Source organism: Hemicordylus capensis, chromosome 9 (genome assembly GCF_027244095.1).
Source record: "Hemicordylus capensis ecotype Gifberg chromosome 9, rHemCap1.1.pri, whole genome shotgun sequence".
NCBI classification, from domain to species: domain Eukaryota; kingdom Metazoa; phylum Chordata; class Lepidosauria; order Squamata; family Cordylidae; genus Hemicordylus; species Hemicordylus capensis.
In genome coordinates, this window is record NC_069665.1 from 23274164 (window position 1) to 23292909 (window position 18746).

Below are 18746 nucleotides of genomic sequence, written 5' to 3' on the forward strand. Positions count from 1 at the left end.
ATGATTACCAAAAGAAAAGAAAAATTACATAAACAAATTTGAAAACAATGAAGCAAACCTTTAATAATGGAAACAAAAGATATACAGAAACTACTTTGTTTCCTCTTGCATACCTCTCAGCCAGTCAGTTTCAGGGTGCAGATCAGGTATCTTTCCTTTTTCAAAACGCCTGCTAGCAGCCTAGAAAGGCCTGGACTACACAATTAACAAATCACAAAGTAAAACCTGCCCTGGAGCAGACCATTACAGATTGCAGGTGGAGCACTACTCAACTGAGCACTCACTTGGAAAGAAAGAAAGAAAATCTCCCTGCCTACTGAAAATGAATGCCAAGGAGAAAAGGTCTGCCCTGGCCTTCTCTAAGATACGCTGTCTATATGCAGGAATGGTAGGGGGAACATTGGATAATGTGAGCCCACAACTGCCATCAGATGAAATGGTACAGCCCAGGAACAATTTCTCCATACAATCTGCTGTCTTACACAGACCAGCCTGAAGTTAACCATGCTGGAAGTACACAGTCTACATTGGTGTCTGTCCAGTCTCTGTCAGACACGGAGACCAGCAACAACCAGCACGAGCTGAAGTACCCCACACATCTGGGCCGCACAATCCAACACCAAGACAGCATTCCCAGTTCGGGGTGGGGTGGGGGGATGCTTGCCATCTGGACATGCCCTGGGTTATTCAGACATGGGGGACATCTGAAGAAACGCGATTGGTAGCCGCCCCGGAACTGGCTATGTGAAGACGACCAAGCTGTGCTGGCACACTTCCCCCAAGCCAGCTGGCAGCGGAGGGAGGCTGCATTCTGGCTTCCCCAAGCCTGAAGCTCAGTGAGAGACACATACCAGCTGTGTTTGCAAACAAGCCAAGTTTAATGAGGCTCCGACAAGAGCATTCAAATGTGTACTACAAAATTTCCATGCTCTTTCTGCTCTCGCTAGCCAGAAATACAGAGGAAGACAGAAAAGGATTCTTGACACTTCTTTTGGTTTCCATTTTAGAATTGGAGTATTTGTGCCGTGGTGGGGAGAAGAAAACAGACATTAAACCTCGTTGGCTGACTCTGAAGACAGTCAGTGGGTTCACGTGACCAGCAGCCAAGTGGAAGCCTCTTACAATCTACTGGATCAGATCAGAAGGCCTATGAAGATCCCCCTTCCCTTTCTAACACCATACACTCCAAATGTGCCTTCCCCCCCATAATTAGGCTGTTCACATGCACAGCCTAGCCCAGCCTGGGTGAGGCTGTGCGTGTAAAGCGCCGTGACCGAGCGCAATCCAGGCACTGCCCCATGCCAAGCCTGCGTTTGTAACCCACCGTTTAGCCGAGGTTGAGCAAACCTATGGTCATCTGGGCAATCACTGTTGGGTTAAACGGATCCCGCCCCCACCCACCGCCATTTCCAGCAGCGAGCCAGGGCGGGCGGGGAGCAACGGCCCTAACGAGAGCAGCCACCACACTCATAGCACAGGGCATGCTTGGATGCAGGAGAGGGGAGGTCCTCCCACTCCCAGGTCCTGCCATCGCTGTGCTGCCGCTCAAGTGGCTGCATGGCGAAGCGGAGTGGAGGGCGATGACTGCTCATTGCCACAGAAGGCAGGCCAGTGCCGAGACCTGCTAAAGTAGCTGCCTTACATGCCTTCAGAGTAGACCCTGCACACAGCTGCACGTGCATGAACACTACAGCACCATGCAGTGTGCAGCCTGCCAATCTGTTGGAGAGAGTGAGGAGAGGAGGGGGATATTATGGCAGGGAGGCAACCACTCTTTCCATGTCCTTAGTGGGAAGAATACCTGAGATATTCCCACAACCCTGCTAGATCAGTCTAAAGGCTACCAAGTCTGGCATCTGGCTTCTCAAAATGGCTAACCAGGTGCCTCCAGGAAACTCATAAGGGGGCAAAAAGGCAAGAGTCCCCTCCCATTGTTTCTTTCCAGCAACCAGGATTCAGCAGAATACTACCTCTGAATATGGAGGTTCCATATAGCCATGACAACTAAGCTGATGATAGACTTCTCCATAAGTAGGGACTCCTACTTCTATCATCTGACTGAGGCGATTCTCCTACTTCTCTCCTACCATCTGACTCAATGCATATAAGCACAGCTTGCAGCAGCAAATTCCACAAACTTATTATACATTGTGGTGAGAACTTTCTTATGTCTTTCCTGAATCTCCCACTCATCCGTTTCCCTCGGTGACTGAGTTCTAGGGATGGCACAGAGAGGAGAACTTCTGTCCAGTCGATTTCTAAAAAGCATGCTTAATTCTATGAACTATTGCTATTCCCCTCTCCCCAAGTAGTCCTCTCTTTAAAAAAACATTTGTTTACATTGAAATGATTGCAGGAGGAGAAAATAAGATGAGCATATTATCTAAGGACAGGGCCTTCTCTGTTGCTGCCCCCAGACTTTGGAATGTTCTCCCAGTGGCTATTCACTTTTCGGACTCCATTACAGCTTTTAGAAAGCTTGTTAAATCTTGGCTTTTTATCCAGGCTTATACATAATTGTTTTATTGCGGCTTCTATGTGTTTTTGTCTGTGTATCGCTTTCATGCTTGTATTTTATAGATTTTAAATTTGGTTTGTTTTTTATGTTTTTAGCTTAATACTTTTATTGTCATTTTATTGTATTTTTTTAAACTTTTGTAAACCGCCTTGTGATTGTTTTTAATGAAAGGCGGTATATAAATTCAAAAATGAATAAATAAAATAAACAATATTAAGCAAAACAAAGAAAAAGAAAAAAAGAAAAAATCAAAACACTCACTGAAATTAAGTACAATGAAACACATTCATATTGAGAAGCCCCCCCCCTTTTCCCCCTCAGGTGTTTCCACATTGCGGGGGGGGGAGTTTGACAACATTTGAGAAGCACGTTGGGAGATACCCATAATTCTTCAAATTGTATTAATCCAGCTGTTGTCGGGCAGTGAACTTAGCTCTTCCATATAATTTTGATGGCTTAAAAAAAAAAAAACTAGAACGCAAAACTGCAGAATGGATTGTGTGATCCCAAGATATGCAAAAGATGCCCCAAGTGATTTGAAAGGAAGGTGCTCCAGCTCCCTGATTATTTGGGCTACCCTGTTCCAGCTCTCTCATATCCTTTCCCATTCACATACATCTTTGGCTAAAATGAGTGTACACAAAGGGGGCACTTAGAATATCTCTGGTATTTGCCAACTCCTGAAACTTCCTTGGCACTTAGTGACAAAGATGCATGAAATGCTGTCTGCCCTTGACACCCACTGGCTTTTCAGGAGTCCATTAGGCGACGGCACTTCTGCCCTTTCAGTAATGGAGTGGAAACAAAATAATCAGAACATATTTCGTTTTCTGATCCACTAAGAGTGCCAAGATCAAAGTGCTTAATCAACAAGCACACCAGAGCCTTTCCTGGAATTCTGTTGACTTTCTACGATTAAATCCCATTATTTCTCTTGCACTTTATGTGGGGAGGTATGAAGAGCAAAATAAATTAAAAAACCAGAGAAAGGGTCTGATCTAACAGGTTCTCCGTGCATATTTCCCAAAAAAAATCCCTTTAGCCTCTCCTGAATGCTCACACAGTGACAGGTCTGGTTTACACAATTGTTTGTATCTACATTTAAACTGGGCTACCAACATTAGCATGATTGTGTGAACCCACACTAAGGCGGGGAATCTCACATCCACCTCAGGCCATAAACCAGCTTGGTGTGCGTTCACACAGTCACACTAATGCCAGTAACCTAATTAAACCTAGATTTGAATGACTGTGTGGATCAGGCCAAAATTTGGTTTGCAAATGCTTATCCATCACTTCGATTATTACATACTAGAGAGCAGCTGCTGCTTCATTTAGCTGTGCAAACACAAGGCCTCAGGGCCAGGCTTCACAGTTGTGTTAAAATAATAATTTAAAAGAACCCTTAGACAACACTCTCCTGAAACCATGTAGTTCACTCCACTACTCAGCATTCAAAAATGGAACCCCTCCTCCACTTACACTCTAAAGTGGTACAGTCCATTCTACCATTTCAGATCTCTACCACCTCATTGTGCTACAACATGCATAGATGAGGTCTTAACACAGAAACAACGAGCGGGTTTATACAAATGCCAGGAAGTCTGGTTCCCAGAGAGCACACACTTTCAGCCGAGTATGCCATCTGAATTGTTCAAAGTTCAGTTCCTCGCCGGACTTCCACCAGGAAAGTCCACCACCAAAAGAATGGTGAGCAAAAGTCAGGAAGTCCAGCCAAACAACATGCCCATCAAAAGTGCACACTCCCTGGAAACTGGGCTTCTTGGCAATTGTCTGAAATGGCTCAAAAGGGCTCAAAAACTGCTCAGAAGGGTGCTTTCCAGATTAGACACTGTAACGGGATCATGGCATATCTCTGAAGTGTGCTTCCGCACTTCCTGTGTTGTGACCCTGCAGTTCCTACACTGACAGCAGAGTGCCATTCACATTTCCAATGCCTTGTTTTGGATTTAATTGCTGCGATTTTTTGATAAAACATTTTATGTCCGGCATAAAAAGGTTGCTGTTTTTTCGGTTGTTAGTTTTCATAAGACTGTTCCCCCTGCTGGGCACTTTGCTGTTTACATTTTGAATGCGGTTTGTCTAAACAGAAGCATTTTGTCGCTGTTGAGAGGCTAATCTGGAAAGCACCAAGGTGATATGTGAGCTTCAGAGTTGGAGTAACTAAGAGACCAAGCTCTGAATCAGAACTTCCCCAGTTCAAACCTTGCCTCTGTTATGAACTCAATAGGTGGCCTTAAGCAAGTCACTCCCTTTAAGCTTCAGCTACAATAAGGGGATAACTTACAGGATTGTTGTAAGATTACAATACAGAAGACTCTCTCTGAACACTGGATAGTGCAATACAAATACATATACAAATGATAATACAAAAGTAGTATTATCTACAGTATTGGATTCTTGATGGTCCATTCACATATGCAATTCATCCCCTGAGGCTATGTTCAACAAACAATGATCGTGCATGGGTGAAACAGCCTCCATACATTTAAGCAGAGTCTTCCTAAATTTCGGAGATGGTATTACTGGTTTACTAGGTTATTAATGCACTCAGCAATGACAAGTCTACAAGAAGAACATTATTTCATTGCCACAAAAAAAGGAGGAAATTTAAAACACACATGGAAATGGAAAAGAACTTGGTTCTGTCAAATAAAACAGCACTCTGTCTCAGCCAAAGAAAAATAAAGAACAACCAGCAGGTCATTAAAGCTACAGCTGTATAAACTAAGGGTACAATCCACTGGGAACTTCATCTTGAGAGTTGCGCAGATCTGCCTCAATGTTCCTTGCACAAGACAAGATCCCAGTTCAACAGGACAAAGGAAGTATTACTTCACATAATGTATAATGGACCTATGGGATTAGTAGACACAAGGTGTGGTGAAAGCCACTAGAAATCTTAGACAAATTCTCAGAATGTTGATCAGAAAACTTCACAGAGACCAGGCCTATCAACGGCTAAAGCCACTGTGGGGCTGGCAGTGGGAAGATCCATGAAGTTCAGCCATAAAGCTCACTAGGTCGCTATTTCTCGGCATCAACTTACCTTACAGAGCTGTTGTGAAGATAAAATGGAGGTGTAAAACGAAATACCCCAGCTGAAGCTCCTTGGGGAAAGGGTGGGGTATAACTGTTATATGTAAAATAAATAGCTGAACCCAGCTGCCTTATACTGAATCAGACCATTGGTCCATCTAGCTCAGTATTGGTGCTCAACCTTGGGTCCCCAGATGTTGCTGGACTACTGCTCCCATCATCCCCAGCCACAATGGCCACTGTGGCTGGGGTGAGGGGGAATTGTAGTCCAACAACATCTGGAGACTCAAGGTTGAGAACCCCTGGTCTACGCTGACTGGTAGTGGCTTTCCAAGGTTTCCGGCAGGATCTCCCAGCCCCACCTGGAGATGCCATGGAGTAAACCTGGAACCTTTTGCATGCAAGGTAGATGCTCTACCACTGAGCTACAATCCCACCCCCTAAACTAGAAACTCCATATTCAGAAATCATTTGTGAAAGATTGTGGCTCTAATCCTAAAGGTAAAGTGTGCCAGCGAGTCAGTGTCGACTCCCGGCGACCACAGAGCCCTGTGGTTGTCTTTGGTAGAATACAGGAAGAGTTTACCATTGCCAACTCCCATGCAGTATGAGATGATGCCTTTCAGCATCTTCCTATATCACTGCTGCCCGGATATAGGTGTTTCCCATAGTCTGGGAAACATACCAGCAGTAATTCGAACCTCTGGCTTGCTAGTCAAGTCATTTCCCCAATGTGCCATCCCTCCTACTCTTACATTATGCTGGGCTACACCACTAAATAAGGTGTTTTAAAAGTTACAGCTCTCCATACTAGTTGGCTGTTGCATAAAATCCTATATGCACTGATCTACTACTACTACAAATATTTATATACCACTTTTCAACAAAAATCCTCAAAGCAGTTCACACTGAAAATAATAAATAAGATGGCTCCCTGTCCTCAAAGGGCTCACAACCTAAAACAAAACATAAATTAAACACCAACCACCACCACTGGGAGTGATGCTAGCAAGGCAATGACCATCTTCTTTTCATAGCACTTTAAAAGATCAATTAGAAGTTGCGCAAACACCTTCCATACTGAAAACATACACACAGTGTCCGGACAATGAGACATTTTACAATTAGCAACTGCAGTAAGCTTTTAATGTAGCTCCTGCTAGGGATGTGCACGGAACCGGTTCGGAGATTTTTTATGGGCCTCCAAACCAGTCCAAAGAACCGGCGGTTCCACCAGTTTGAAGGAGGCAGGGGGGCCACTTTAAGAGTGAGAGAGGGTAGACTTACCCCTCTCGCCGCTTTTCCCCTGCTGGCGTCCTTCAGTAAGACAGCTGATCAGGGAGGCAGTGTACCTCCCTGCCGCCCCGTTGCCTGGAAGTCCCCGAAACGCCTGCGCACGCCGTGATTCTGTGCACATCCCTAGCTCCTGCTGCAAGGCCACAGAAAAGTATCAGCTATCTCCAAGCCAGCAACTCCTATAGCAGACTCCACTGAATCAGATAACCTGTAAAGTTCTCAACAACAGAAGAGGACCTCAGGAAGTGTTCAGGGACTCTAGTTGCGACCTCATAACGTCCAGTTCATTGATGTGCTAATGTGCTACAGATACTCCATCGACAAACTGAGAAACTGGAGAGGCAGAAATTTATGGAGCAGCCACCCTGTCCCAGTGGGTGGGGAAATAAGTGTGGATGGAAGAAGCAGAAGAAATCTGATCTGGAAGTATACTTTTCCCCCTTTCTGATTTCAATAAATAAAAACTAAGTGCCTGCTCCTCCCGCTCCCCAAAAAGTAGTTCAGATTTTTATTTTGCATAAAGAAATAATTGCATGCATTTTGCAAAGCTAGGCGCTTGTCAGGGAAGGCAACATATAATCAAGCATCAAGCAGCATATATAGAACTACTGACACATGAATTTGGCAAAAATAGCAAAAACAGTCAGCCAGAAGAATAGTGTTGTCAAATATTGATTTGGCAAAGCTCAGTTTACCGTCTGTTAGCACTATTACTCGAACCCATTTCATTTTTTTGTTTAAGAAAAGAAAGTAAGTGACTGTGATTGGTGCTAAAATGTTTCCTTCCCACATTTCTGAAAAAGGAAAGCAAATTTTTTGAAGAGCAACCTCACACTAAGAGTAGTAAATTAGTGCACTCCTTTCACTTTCTCGTTATGTGGGCAGTCATCAAGAGAAGCGCTACTGTTACTGCCACCCCCATATACTGAAAGAACTCGTTTTTGAAATGAGATAAACAGACTGCCACTATCATTGTACCCTAACCCTCCCAAACATTTTGCTGAATTTCACTGCCCTCACCCTGAAAGTGCCCTATTTCAGTTTACTCAAAGTCCCTCTTTGTCAATTTTCAAACTCAAAGTCCTCTCTTGGGAATTTTTGGTTGAAGCCCTAACTGGAACTAAGCTTAACGGTAATTGCAGTGATCACATTATTCTTTCCCTATTTACCCAAGATGGGTTTGCACAATTGCCACCAATTGTCAGTAAGTGCACGCTTCCAGTAGGCATGTTGGGTAAAGCTGCCAAGTGCCGGTTCCTGCACTGCATTACCAAGATTCTACCACCTCTCTGCCCAACTTCAAATCTTGGAGGAAGCTGGTGGAATCTCACTAACTAGCAGTTGGTGGCTTTATACGACATGTCCGCCAGGAGCGCATTCCATGCTAGGGATCCTGGGAACCTCTGAGTCCCAGACTACTGACTTGGCAGCATTCATACAAACCCACCCATCTCCATTGCTTCTCTTGTCGCCCCTGTATCGGTTCAGTGGAAAGCTGCTTAGGGCAAGGACCTACTCTCTTATGCTTTGTAAAACACCAAACATATTCACATCACTACATGGACAGCAACAACATGGCTGGTGAATAAAGAATTTGAAGAAACAGAAGATTTATTTATTTATTTAACACATTTGTATACCACCCCAAACGCAAGCTTCTGGGCAGTTTACAACAATACAATAAAAACGACAAATAAAAAGGTTCAAACATTACAACAATTTAAAATTTAAAACATTAAAACTATTCATCACACTGTTAAAACAGTCTCTAATTAAAAGCCTGGGTGAACAAATGTATCTTGACTGCCTTTTTAAACGTTGTAAGAGATGGGGACACTCTTATTGCAGCAGGGAGTGTGTTCCAAAGCCTCGGGGCAGCAACGGAGAAGGCCCCTCTGCAGACGAACCTCTCCTGATGATCTCAATGGGTGGTGTGGTTCATAACAAAGAAGACGTTCTCTTAAATTCAGATAACATAAGTCTAACGTACTCAATATTGTCGTTTAGTGTAGAAATGGTTGCAGCTGCTTTCTCAGTGGAGTATATCCTAAGTCTATGAATATTTCTTTTTTTAATTGTAAATTAGCTGCTCCGGCGCAGAGCATCTGCACCCCTAGTTCGCCATCGCCGCCTCAACCCACCCACCCCCCGCCACTTTTTTGCCTGCCCGCCCCATCCGTCTCCTTTCAGCCCGCAGCAGCCACCTTCTCCTTGTTCCCCGCCTGCCATCTCCTTTTGTGCCACCTGCCTGCCCCCACTTTCTGGATGCCTGCCTGCCAGCCAGCTACCAGCTGCAGCCACCCACCTGGCCGCCCACCTGCCAGCCATGGCCGCCTGCCGGCCTGGCCACCGCTTCCCCTCCATGGCCGGCTAGCTGGGCCACTGCTTCCCTTCCATGACCAGCCGGCTGGCCTGGCCGCCACTTCCCCTCCTCCACTTGCCTGCTGCTGTTTTCTTGGCCAGCCAGCCTCCACCACTGTTAGCCGCCATCCCCCCCCCCAGGTGGCCGGCTGGTGCCACCATTTTCTTCCTTCCCATCCGTGGCTATCCGGCAGCTCTCCAAACTCTCATGAGAGCTGCCACGCATGGGATTAGCCACAGGTATGGCTTAGAGAATTAAATATATAGATGTTAATATGTGGCAGATCAACACTAAATGTTTCCACTAAGAGAGAGTTTTACACAATTTGTCATGTATTGTATGAAGTGTTTTCTTTGGTCTGCCCAGCCTATTACAGATAATAAAGGAAAGAGCAAAAGGCTTGCTTTCCAATGGGCTTAAATAAAAGGTAATGTTTGTATTCAGTCACTAAGTGCTTTGCATTTTACTACTATAGCAGCCCCTAGTGGCATAATACAAGCATTACACAATACTACAACATCAAACTGGAGAAAGAAAAGTGGAGAAACCAACCAAGAACTGGCCCCCTCATCTATCTATGGGTATCTGCAGGAATTTTTCCAGCTGCGGGACGCCAAGTATATACATACAATTATGTAAACAGATATCTAATGTGGTCATAAATCGGGGGCGGGGGGGACTGTCCCCTCCCCCCCCCCCGCTGCCCATTCCCATTTCAGCTACCAGTGCCCACACAGATATATATGAGCATGTGGGATAATATAACTTCTTATGGGTTTATTACATTTATGGACTTACTTGCATGGGTGATATAAATTCTAGGGCAATGTCTATGTACTGTAGCTTTATATTCATCAAGGATTGAGAGTTATAAAGAGGCATCTAGAAAATACTGGTTATGGATGTTAGAATCTCAACCAAACAAATTTAAGATGGAGAGATGTCTAATTTTCAACAGAGATTTCACCCTGAACTGCACAGAGATCAAGAGGTTAGGCTAAAAAGGCTGTTAACTTTATGCTGAGGAAAAGCAGCTGCTTACAGCATTTTTTATTTTAACTTTCTTGCACTATAATGAATTTCTAAGGGAGTCCACAGAAATAGATAGTGCATCCTACTCTTTGGAGTTGTCGCCTACCATCTTGCACTGCTCCCAAGTTGCAGGGTCTTCTAAACTTCAGCATCCCTGAGGAAGTCATTAGTTATATTATCTGCAATTGCAACATTATCAACCCAAATAAATACCTGTATTGAATTGGACTGTGTAAGACGCTTTCTTGCCTCAAACAAAGGAATGGAAATCTAACTTGCCAAGTACTCATATCCGATGCATCATCATCTCAGATGTCTCATGAAGCTTCCTTTCTACTGAATCAGACTCATGGTCCGTCTAGCTCAATACTGACTGGCAATGGCTTCCCAGGGATTCCAACGGTTTTTCCCCAGCCCAATCTGGAGAGATTAGGGACTAAAAGTGGAACATTCCACATGGTTCTACAAATAATAGGTAAGCATCAAAGATATGCAATTAATGGATGGTATTGATCAGTCCATTAGATGTTTTAAAATACCATCTTCTACATTTTCATTTTGCTATGAACACTTTTGACTGCTTCATACATTCACTCAGTTGAAAACAGGTTTACCAGCTGAAAATAGCCACTGTATGGTAGAACAGTATGGGTACACATTCCTCTTCATCATGCACAAAAGGTAACATACAATGCCAAAGCTCCACATGTGCATACAGGCTCAATTTACAGCATCTAACGCAGGGGTAGGCAATATGTTGTTCTCCAGAAGTTGTTGAAATATAACTTCCCTTCAACCCCAGTTGTAATAAATTGTGGCTGGGGCTGAAAAGCATTGTGCAGGTGCTTTTATTATCCGTGGTCCCAGCACCCACGGTTTCGTGTATCCACAGCCGGGCAATAGAGACCCAACCTCATTATTCACGGATACAAAAATAGTTAAGATATGCCTATCGGCAGTTCCTGCAAGGTCATTTTCAGCCACCATTTTGTTGAACTGGGCCATTTTGTGGCTCTTCCTCCAAAAAGTAGGGGGGGCAATGCTGGACAATGCCTCAGTTCCCATTTACTCAAGATCTCATTATCCACAGTTTCAGGTAGAGTTACCATGCCCCACCCCCGGAATTCCGGGTTTCACCCAGATTTCAAGCATCTCACTCAGATTGCTTAGCCCTTCCAGACTGCTTAGCCCACCCAGATTCGCCCAAATTTCATTTTTTTATAAAAAGCTAAGCTCTAGCCCTTGTAGAAGCAGAGTTATGGAGCAAAACATGCAGTCACTATTCTACTCAAAAATTATTTTCTGTGAGTAATAAGCAAAGTAGAGGGGGAGGAAGTGATCATTTGCTAAGCAGCATATGAGTTGGAGGGTTTTTCATCCTAGCTCTTTAACTAGGTAGGACGAAAAACCCTCCAACCCAGCTGCTGCTTAGAAGATGATCACTTCCTCCCTCTCCTACTGTGCTTTTTATTCACAGAGCTTTTTATTCACAGAACCGAGAGAATGCAAAGCCCCCAAACTCAGGTTGGATGCATCTCCTACCCTAATTAGACTCATGTGAACCAGCCGAGTGAGTAACTTAGGTCCGTGGAGTTTATGCATCTGTCCTTCTTGGTTTTGGAATTTTTAAAAGAAGTTATATAGTTGAAGAGAGATCTTTTTTCATTCAAAAGGTCCGGCTTTGACATCATAGATGAAGAGAGCATATCAGCAGAGCACATTTTCTACAATTCATAATCTTGTGGACGGAGAAAAGTAGTTTTCAAGGTAACACTGAAACTCAACTAAAGCCCATCTTAAATTGCCACTAATTAAAGTCACAGCTTTTCAGCCTATTTTCAACCTACTTACAGTAGATAAGCTTGTACCTGCTTTTAAACCAAGTCTTAACACATGCACAGAGAAGTGTGATAGCATGCTTAAAACATTTATACATCATTCTCCTTCATGTGTAGAAGGCATTCCTGCAGCAGCTGTGCCTCCTGCTTACATCTCCAGAAGACAAGATGCTTTACAGGACTACGGAGCCACCCATCACCTAATCAAGTACGAACGAAGCAGCAGTTACAAGCCTGCAATCATGCACAAGAACTATTTTACAGGCTCCCAAAAGAAACTGCCTATTGTCAAACACATTTCCAAACACAGAAGAGGTGTGTTGTGTGTAAGTTAACAGACACACACTTCTGCCAGGTGAAACATAAAAAGCACTTTCAGAATTCATGGAGCTATTCAGTATCCAAACTCCTCTTTGGGGCCTCTTTACCTGGTCTCTTTATACAACCCTTATCCTGGGATATTAACCGATTTGATTCATTTCCATTCCTGCACATGTGGTCAGAAAGGATCTTAAATTCCAATCAAACTGAATCTGTAGGAATTGCTAGGGAAAGGAGAGAAAGCAATGGGCCACTACCTGGCTGCAAATAATAAGCATCCTAACCCCACCCCACTCAACATTTCAAATTTGCACATAAGGACTCCTCTGTGTAAGATAGGGGACAATGTCCAGGATCAACACAATCCAGAGAAATAATAAAATAGATACAGAGCAGGTCACTCCAGACAAACTTAAGGACAAAACAAAAGCACAAGATGCATGTAAACAGTACATGATTGGTTTACTCACCATACATCTATTAGGTTAAAATATATTATATTATTGTTTGCCTATTTTAGAAATAGGATAAAAGATCAGTGACTTGTCAAAGATAGAAAACGAAAGCAGAGAACTCTAAAATGCAGACATAATTCCTTTGGCAATGGTTCTCAGATGGAGTGTTAGGGCCCAAGACTCCTAAAGGGGAGGTGTAAAGTTCCAGAGAGAAAACCATACAGCAGGCACTTTCTTCCCAGCAGCAGCAAGTCCGATATTTAAATAGCACTTAAAACTGATAAGACAGATTTTCTCAGTTGTGTTTGCTAAATATAAATCAAACACGTGAAATCAGATTCCAGTCAGTTTAAGGAACCGATTTGAAATTAGAAACATTTAAGGGACTAATATGAAATTTAAAAAGTTTATGGGAAACGCACATTGCTGGTTTCAGCCACCTAAACTGCTATGTTACACATGAAAGGGGGGGGGGACCCCACTTTTTAAGCTAGGTGAAAATTGGTTTAGAGCATGGCACCTGCTTGAAACCTTGTCTTTACACAAGTCACTCTTGAGCACAATGCTTCCAGACCAACATCTAAGAGTAGCAGGGGCGTAGCAAGGTTTGAGTGGGCTCAGAGGAAAGATTTTAAAATGGGACCGCCCACTCACTGAAGTAAAATTCACCCCACCAAAACACCCCACCAAAACATACCCGTTTAGCCAGGCTTTTAGGTTATAGTTTTAAAGCTTCGGGTTTTAGAGTTTTTATCTGTATTTTTTAATTGTGTTAATCATGTTAATGTTTTGATGGTTTTTAGATTGTGAACCACCCAGGGACCTTTTTGTATAGGGTGATATAGAAGTGTACTAAATAATTAAATAAAAGGGGAACAGGAGCTTGGCCACCGGGACACCATCACCTTCAAGATACCCCACTGTAGTAGCCAACTCTAGGCTTTATTATTGCACAAATCAATCTCAAATGTGGAGATCCGATGCCAATCACTGCCTTGAGCCACCCCAAATCATTCAGTGATTGAATGCAGTGAATGCAGCCAGTAGGAGGAATATATTATATAATGTACATGGCTGGCGAGCAGTCTTGTGCCTCATGAAAAATGCCACTGCTGCGCTGGCATGTGCTAGAGTTGCTACAGGCCCAACCAGCATGAAAGGAACTTCAGTACAGTACAAACAGAACAGCCCCAAAGCTGGGAAAGATTGCTAGCCCAGCTGCCATGAGGCAGGCAGGGCTGATCTCCACTGCCTCCACCCTGAAATCGGATGGAAACCACAGGAACCTCTGTGACCCAGATTCCTGAATAGACTTCACGGTGAACAAACATTTATGATGGCCGAAGTATCTCCCCGTAATGCCAGCACACAAAATAGAAACGAAAAACCAATACCTACTTCAACCTTTTCCTTGACTGCATGGCAGATTTGCTGCTCAGCAGACAGGGGAAAATGCTGAAGAGGACAGTGTGTTTAAGACTGAGCAGCCCTGTGACAAGCATCAATTCCTTCCTCCACAGTGCACCAAAAAGCCCCCCTTCTGTAATCTGGGGTCCTGCTGCAGGTCCCAGAGGAACAAAGGATTCTAGGTCCAGGACTTAAGCTTCCTTTTCCCTGGCTCTGCTTCCAAGGACACAGCTAATCTTCTAGAGAATCACCGGTCTAGCTGCCTCTAATGGTGAAATGGTTAAATACTGCCTGCTAGCCAATACCTACTTCCTGTTTGCTCCTAGCTAACACCCACTTTCTGTTTCCTCCCCAGCTCCCTGATGACTTCCATCTTCCATGAGACAAATAACAGCAACTCTGTCATCTAGTGACAGAGCCAACGTTCTTCTCCCAGCCTTGGCCATTCCTGAAATCTGCAATCTTAGCTTGGTCCCCAGTGGTTGAGCAGATGAAATGTACCAACCACCTCTCTACTCACAGGGTACCCAAGGCAGTTCATGTTCTCATTCCCTCGTTTCCCCCCCCAAAAAACAAACACACACACACACACACACCCCAAATGAAAAACAAAACCAGCACAATCAATAAAATATAAACACTCTACCCTGTTCTCAGAAACAAACTGGATGTGGATGGAGGTGAGGGGTATGTTCAGCAGAATGCTGAAAGAATTTGTTTAAAAATAAATAAATACACCCAGCATTTTGCTCATCCAGAGAGCAGATGCAAAACAGTGAAGCTCTCCACCAGAGCAATGTGGAGAGCCATAAGGGGTTTTGCGGGGAGAGAAGGCTTGACCCGTTCTCCCCACACATGAGCAGGCAGCTCGCCCTGGGTAGCCGGATCGGCTGCCCACATGATTACTGGCTCTGTCACTGAGCCGGTTGGAGGGGCGGGGATCGGGGGCCTCTGAGCCCCTGAATGTACCAGAATGTCCCACATGAGTGCACAGAGTATTCTGGGGAGCCCCCCAACACCAGGAAGCTTGATGTAGCTCCCCGCTCAGGCATCTACTCATGAGTCAACACAGCATGGATCCGCACTGCAGCAACACACCAAAAAGAGGGGGGGTTAGTGGAGCGTGCACTTTGCTAACCTCGTTTAATGGGGGGGGACATTTAGAGAGGCTTGCTCCCGGGAGCCCCGCAGCTCTCATTGCAGCTCACAAGCAGCAGGAACCAGGCGAGGCTCCCTTAGCCCAGTTTCAGCGGCTCGTGAGAATAGCCTCAGAGTCTAAAGGGGCTTACTATTATTATTTATTATTATTATTTCTTGTTTACACAGTCAGACAGGTGTTATTGACTGGTTTGTTTTATCCAGACATCGAGTCCTTCCCAAGGACCTGGGATGGCTGGATTTTATTGTCAATTGTTATAGATATCGTCGCAGAATATAGGCTGTTCCCAGTAAAGTTGCTTTTTGTAATTGGCTGGTGGTGATTTCTGTGGCCCCTATGGTGTTGAGGTGCTCTTTAAGGTCTTTTGGAACTGCACCCAGGGCGCCAATTACCACTGGGATTACTTTGGTGTTTTTCTGCCACAGCCTTTCAATCTCAATTTGTAGATCTTTGTATTTTGTTATTTTTTCTATTTCTTTTTCTTCTATTCTGCTATTGTCTGGTATTGCTATGTCGATTATTTTAACTTGTTTTTCTTTCTTCTCGACTACAGTTATATCTGGTGTATTGTGTAGCAGATGTTTGTCTGTTTGTAGTCAGAAGTCCCATAATATTTTTACATCTTCATTTTTGACCACTTTTTCACTTTGATGGTCCCACCAATTTTTGGCTACAGGTAGCTTGTATTTTTTGCAGATGTTCCAGTGTATCATATCCCTGCTACCTTGTCATGCCTTTGTTTGTAGTCAGTCTGTGCAATCTTTTTACAACAGTTGATTATTATTATTGTTGTTGTTGTTGTTGTTAATTTGATTTCTATACCGCCCTTCCAAAAATGGCTCAGGGCGGTTTACAAAGAGAAATAATAAATAATTAAGATGGCTCTGTGAATGTGGGTAGCACCCACCAACATGCTAGGGGGAAAGTCTTCATCTTTTGTACAGTTATTAAACTATCAAACGATAACTCTACTGTACCCTACACCATGGGAAGAGGCAAAAGTGGTGTTCTAATTTTGTGGCTTTTAGGCAACCAAGGGAGAAGGGGGCTGTACTTGCCAGCACATATACAAAGAAGAAGAAGAAGAAGAAGAAGAAGAAGAAGAAGAAGAAGAATTAATCCTCCCTCTTTCAGACAAAACAAGGAATTCTGATCCTTTCTCTTCCAACTGCAAGGCAAACTATTTTCCCAAGAACTGCGAGAAAGTGTTTGTATTCCAGTTTCTATCCTAAAGTTCTCGAATGAGCTTGAGAACTTTGTGAAGGTTTCACAACAGCACCTTCCCCCACTTTGAACATCTTTTTTGCCCCTTCTTCACTGCCTGTTTATGACCCTGGTGATGATGGTGCTTATTGGTTCTACAGGATGCTGTTTCTCTTTTCTACCTACAAGATACTTTTCTACCTACAAGATGGGTGGGTGGGGAGAGAGAGCGAGAGAGAGCGAGCGTGCAGACATGAACAAGAGGACACAGAAAGCATTGTCCTCCCTCAGATGTGACTTTTGACATCATCATGTTGCCAAATCTCATTGGCTCTTTGGCTCTGTCATAAAGCTATATCAGAATGAGGGCAGTGCTTCCTGCCATCACTCCATGAGTAAAGAGCAGAGAGCACAGATACTGCTTGCAGCAAGTGAAGCAAACGTCTCAGTCCTATTTGCAGCTGGCTTCTGAAAATCGCTGAAGGACGACAGGAGTTTGCCCCGTTCATAACCTACAAGGGTGGTGAAGTGATTTTCACTCACTTTGCCAATTTGTTTGTTTGTTTGTAAACCGCTTTGGGAACTTTTGTTGCAAAGTGATATATAAATATTCATCATATTCAGATTTATATTCACACAATTATTTTCATTGCATTGATGGGTATAAATCTGCTTCAGCAGAGAGAGGCATATACCAAGTGTAACTGAATCAGGCTTCTTTGACTTTCCCTCAAAACTGCTCTAAGCAGGACAACAACAAACAACACATCAGGTTTTTCCTGGGACAGTGATGCACCCAGGATTTTCAGCAGCTATTGTCCCAAGTAATTTGGGACAGACAGATGGCAACATGGTCTACCACACTCAGCCTCTTTGTCGCACTAGAGCTCCCGACAACCTCTCCGCAATAAAACGATTTTGTTTTAAATTATGACGATGACAGCACCAAAGCTTTTAGGCATCTGGAAACTAAATTCCCAACATCATTTTCCAAACCTGACCACCTATTCCCAGCCACTCTTTGACTCAAATAATCACATTCACTTGAGTGGCTCAAAATACTTTGGAACTATCCCCAGCATTTTGAACACTTAAAGTAATTTCACTGAATTAGCATCGAATTGTGGGAAGTGGGGAGCAGAAGACAGAGCTGCGTGGGGAAACTGTCTTGAAGTTCTATTGCTTATAAACAAGGATAAAAACCCTAACTTTCTCTCTCTTTAATAATCTAATAAAATTACTGTCAGAACTACAACTGGAAAAGCAAAGATGCTTTTTATTTTAATTATATTAAAAAGAAGTGAACAAAGACTACCCAAGGCACCACAATAAAATTACATTAACTGTAAAATTACATTATTAATTCTTTAATCTCACTCGAGGCCTCAAGCTGTTGCTATGTCCAATTACCCAGCTAACCACCTGTCAGAATTGTAAAGCCAGTTTAACATTACCTCCAGGACAGTTGTGTGCCCTGTGTTCGGTCAGGTCTGCCAGCGAATCAAAGTCCTGCTGACAGTTATCGCAGGTGTAAATTGATTCATCTTCCAGGTCTTCATCTTCCTCATTTCGCTCTTCCTGGCTTGTAATGCTGTTCCTCTCTTCCAAAGCCCGGCTCTCCCTTGTATCATTCTCCAGATCTCCTCCCAGGCCTCCTGCCAACAAGAAGAGACTCCCCTGTAAGCTTGGACTGTGCTAAGTGTGAAAAAAAGGAAACGTATATATTAAGATACCTTGATTATTATTATCCCTCTCACACTTTCAGGTTATTGTTAATGCTTCTCATTACATTGATAGGAGGTTTGTTTGGTCTTTATGTCACACGTTGCAACAACTGTCAGCCGATGACCTGGTACAACCCTAGCCTTATTCAGACAATACATTGTACTTGCATATGAGTATCTGTGCATATGTATTCTGCTTGTGAACGATTGCACATGCATTCATTTTAAAAGTGAACCTGGGCACAAGCCCCCTTCAGATGCAGGGTACAATTAGGAAGGGAGTACGGTATGCACAATGAACATCACATGTTGATACTGCACATGTGTACACAGACTGCACATGCATTGACCTTAACATGTGAACAGGGCTC

At 43.7% G+C, this 18746-nt stretch overlaps 1 protein-coding gene across 4 annotated transcripts in view; it reads right to left on the reverse strand.

Annotated features, from left to right (window-relative positions):
• Positions 1 to 18746, reverse strand: part of ZNF423 (zinc finger protein 423) — a 311610-nt gene that overhangs the window by 210687 nt on the left and 82177 nt on the right. For 2 of the 4 annotated variants that reach the window (XM_053271247.1, XM_053271246.1), the window contains exon 3: positions 18106 to 18306. The exons of the other annotated variants lie outside the window; for them this stretch is intronic. In XM_053271247.1, coding sequence (XP_053127222.1) covers positions 18106 to 18306 — 201 coding nt within the window. The remainder of the gene's footprint in view (positions 1 to 18105; positions 18307 to 18746) is intronic. 4 annotated transcript variants of the gene reach the window in all.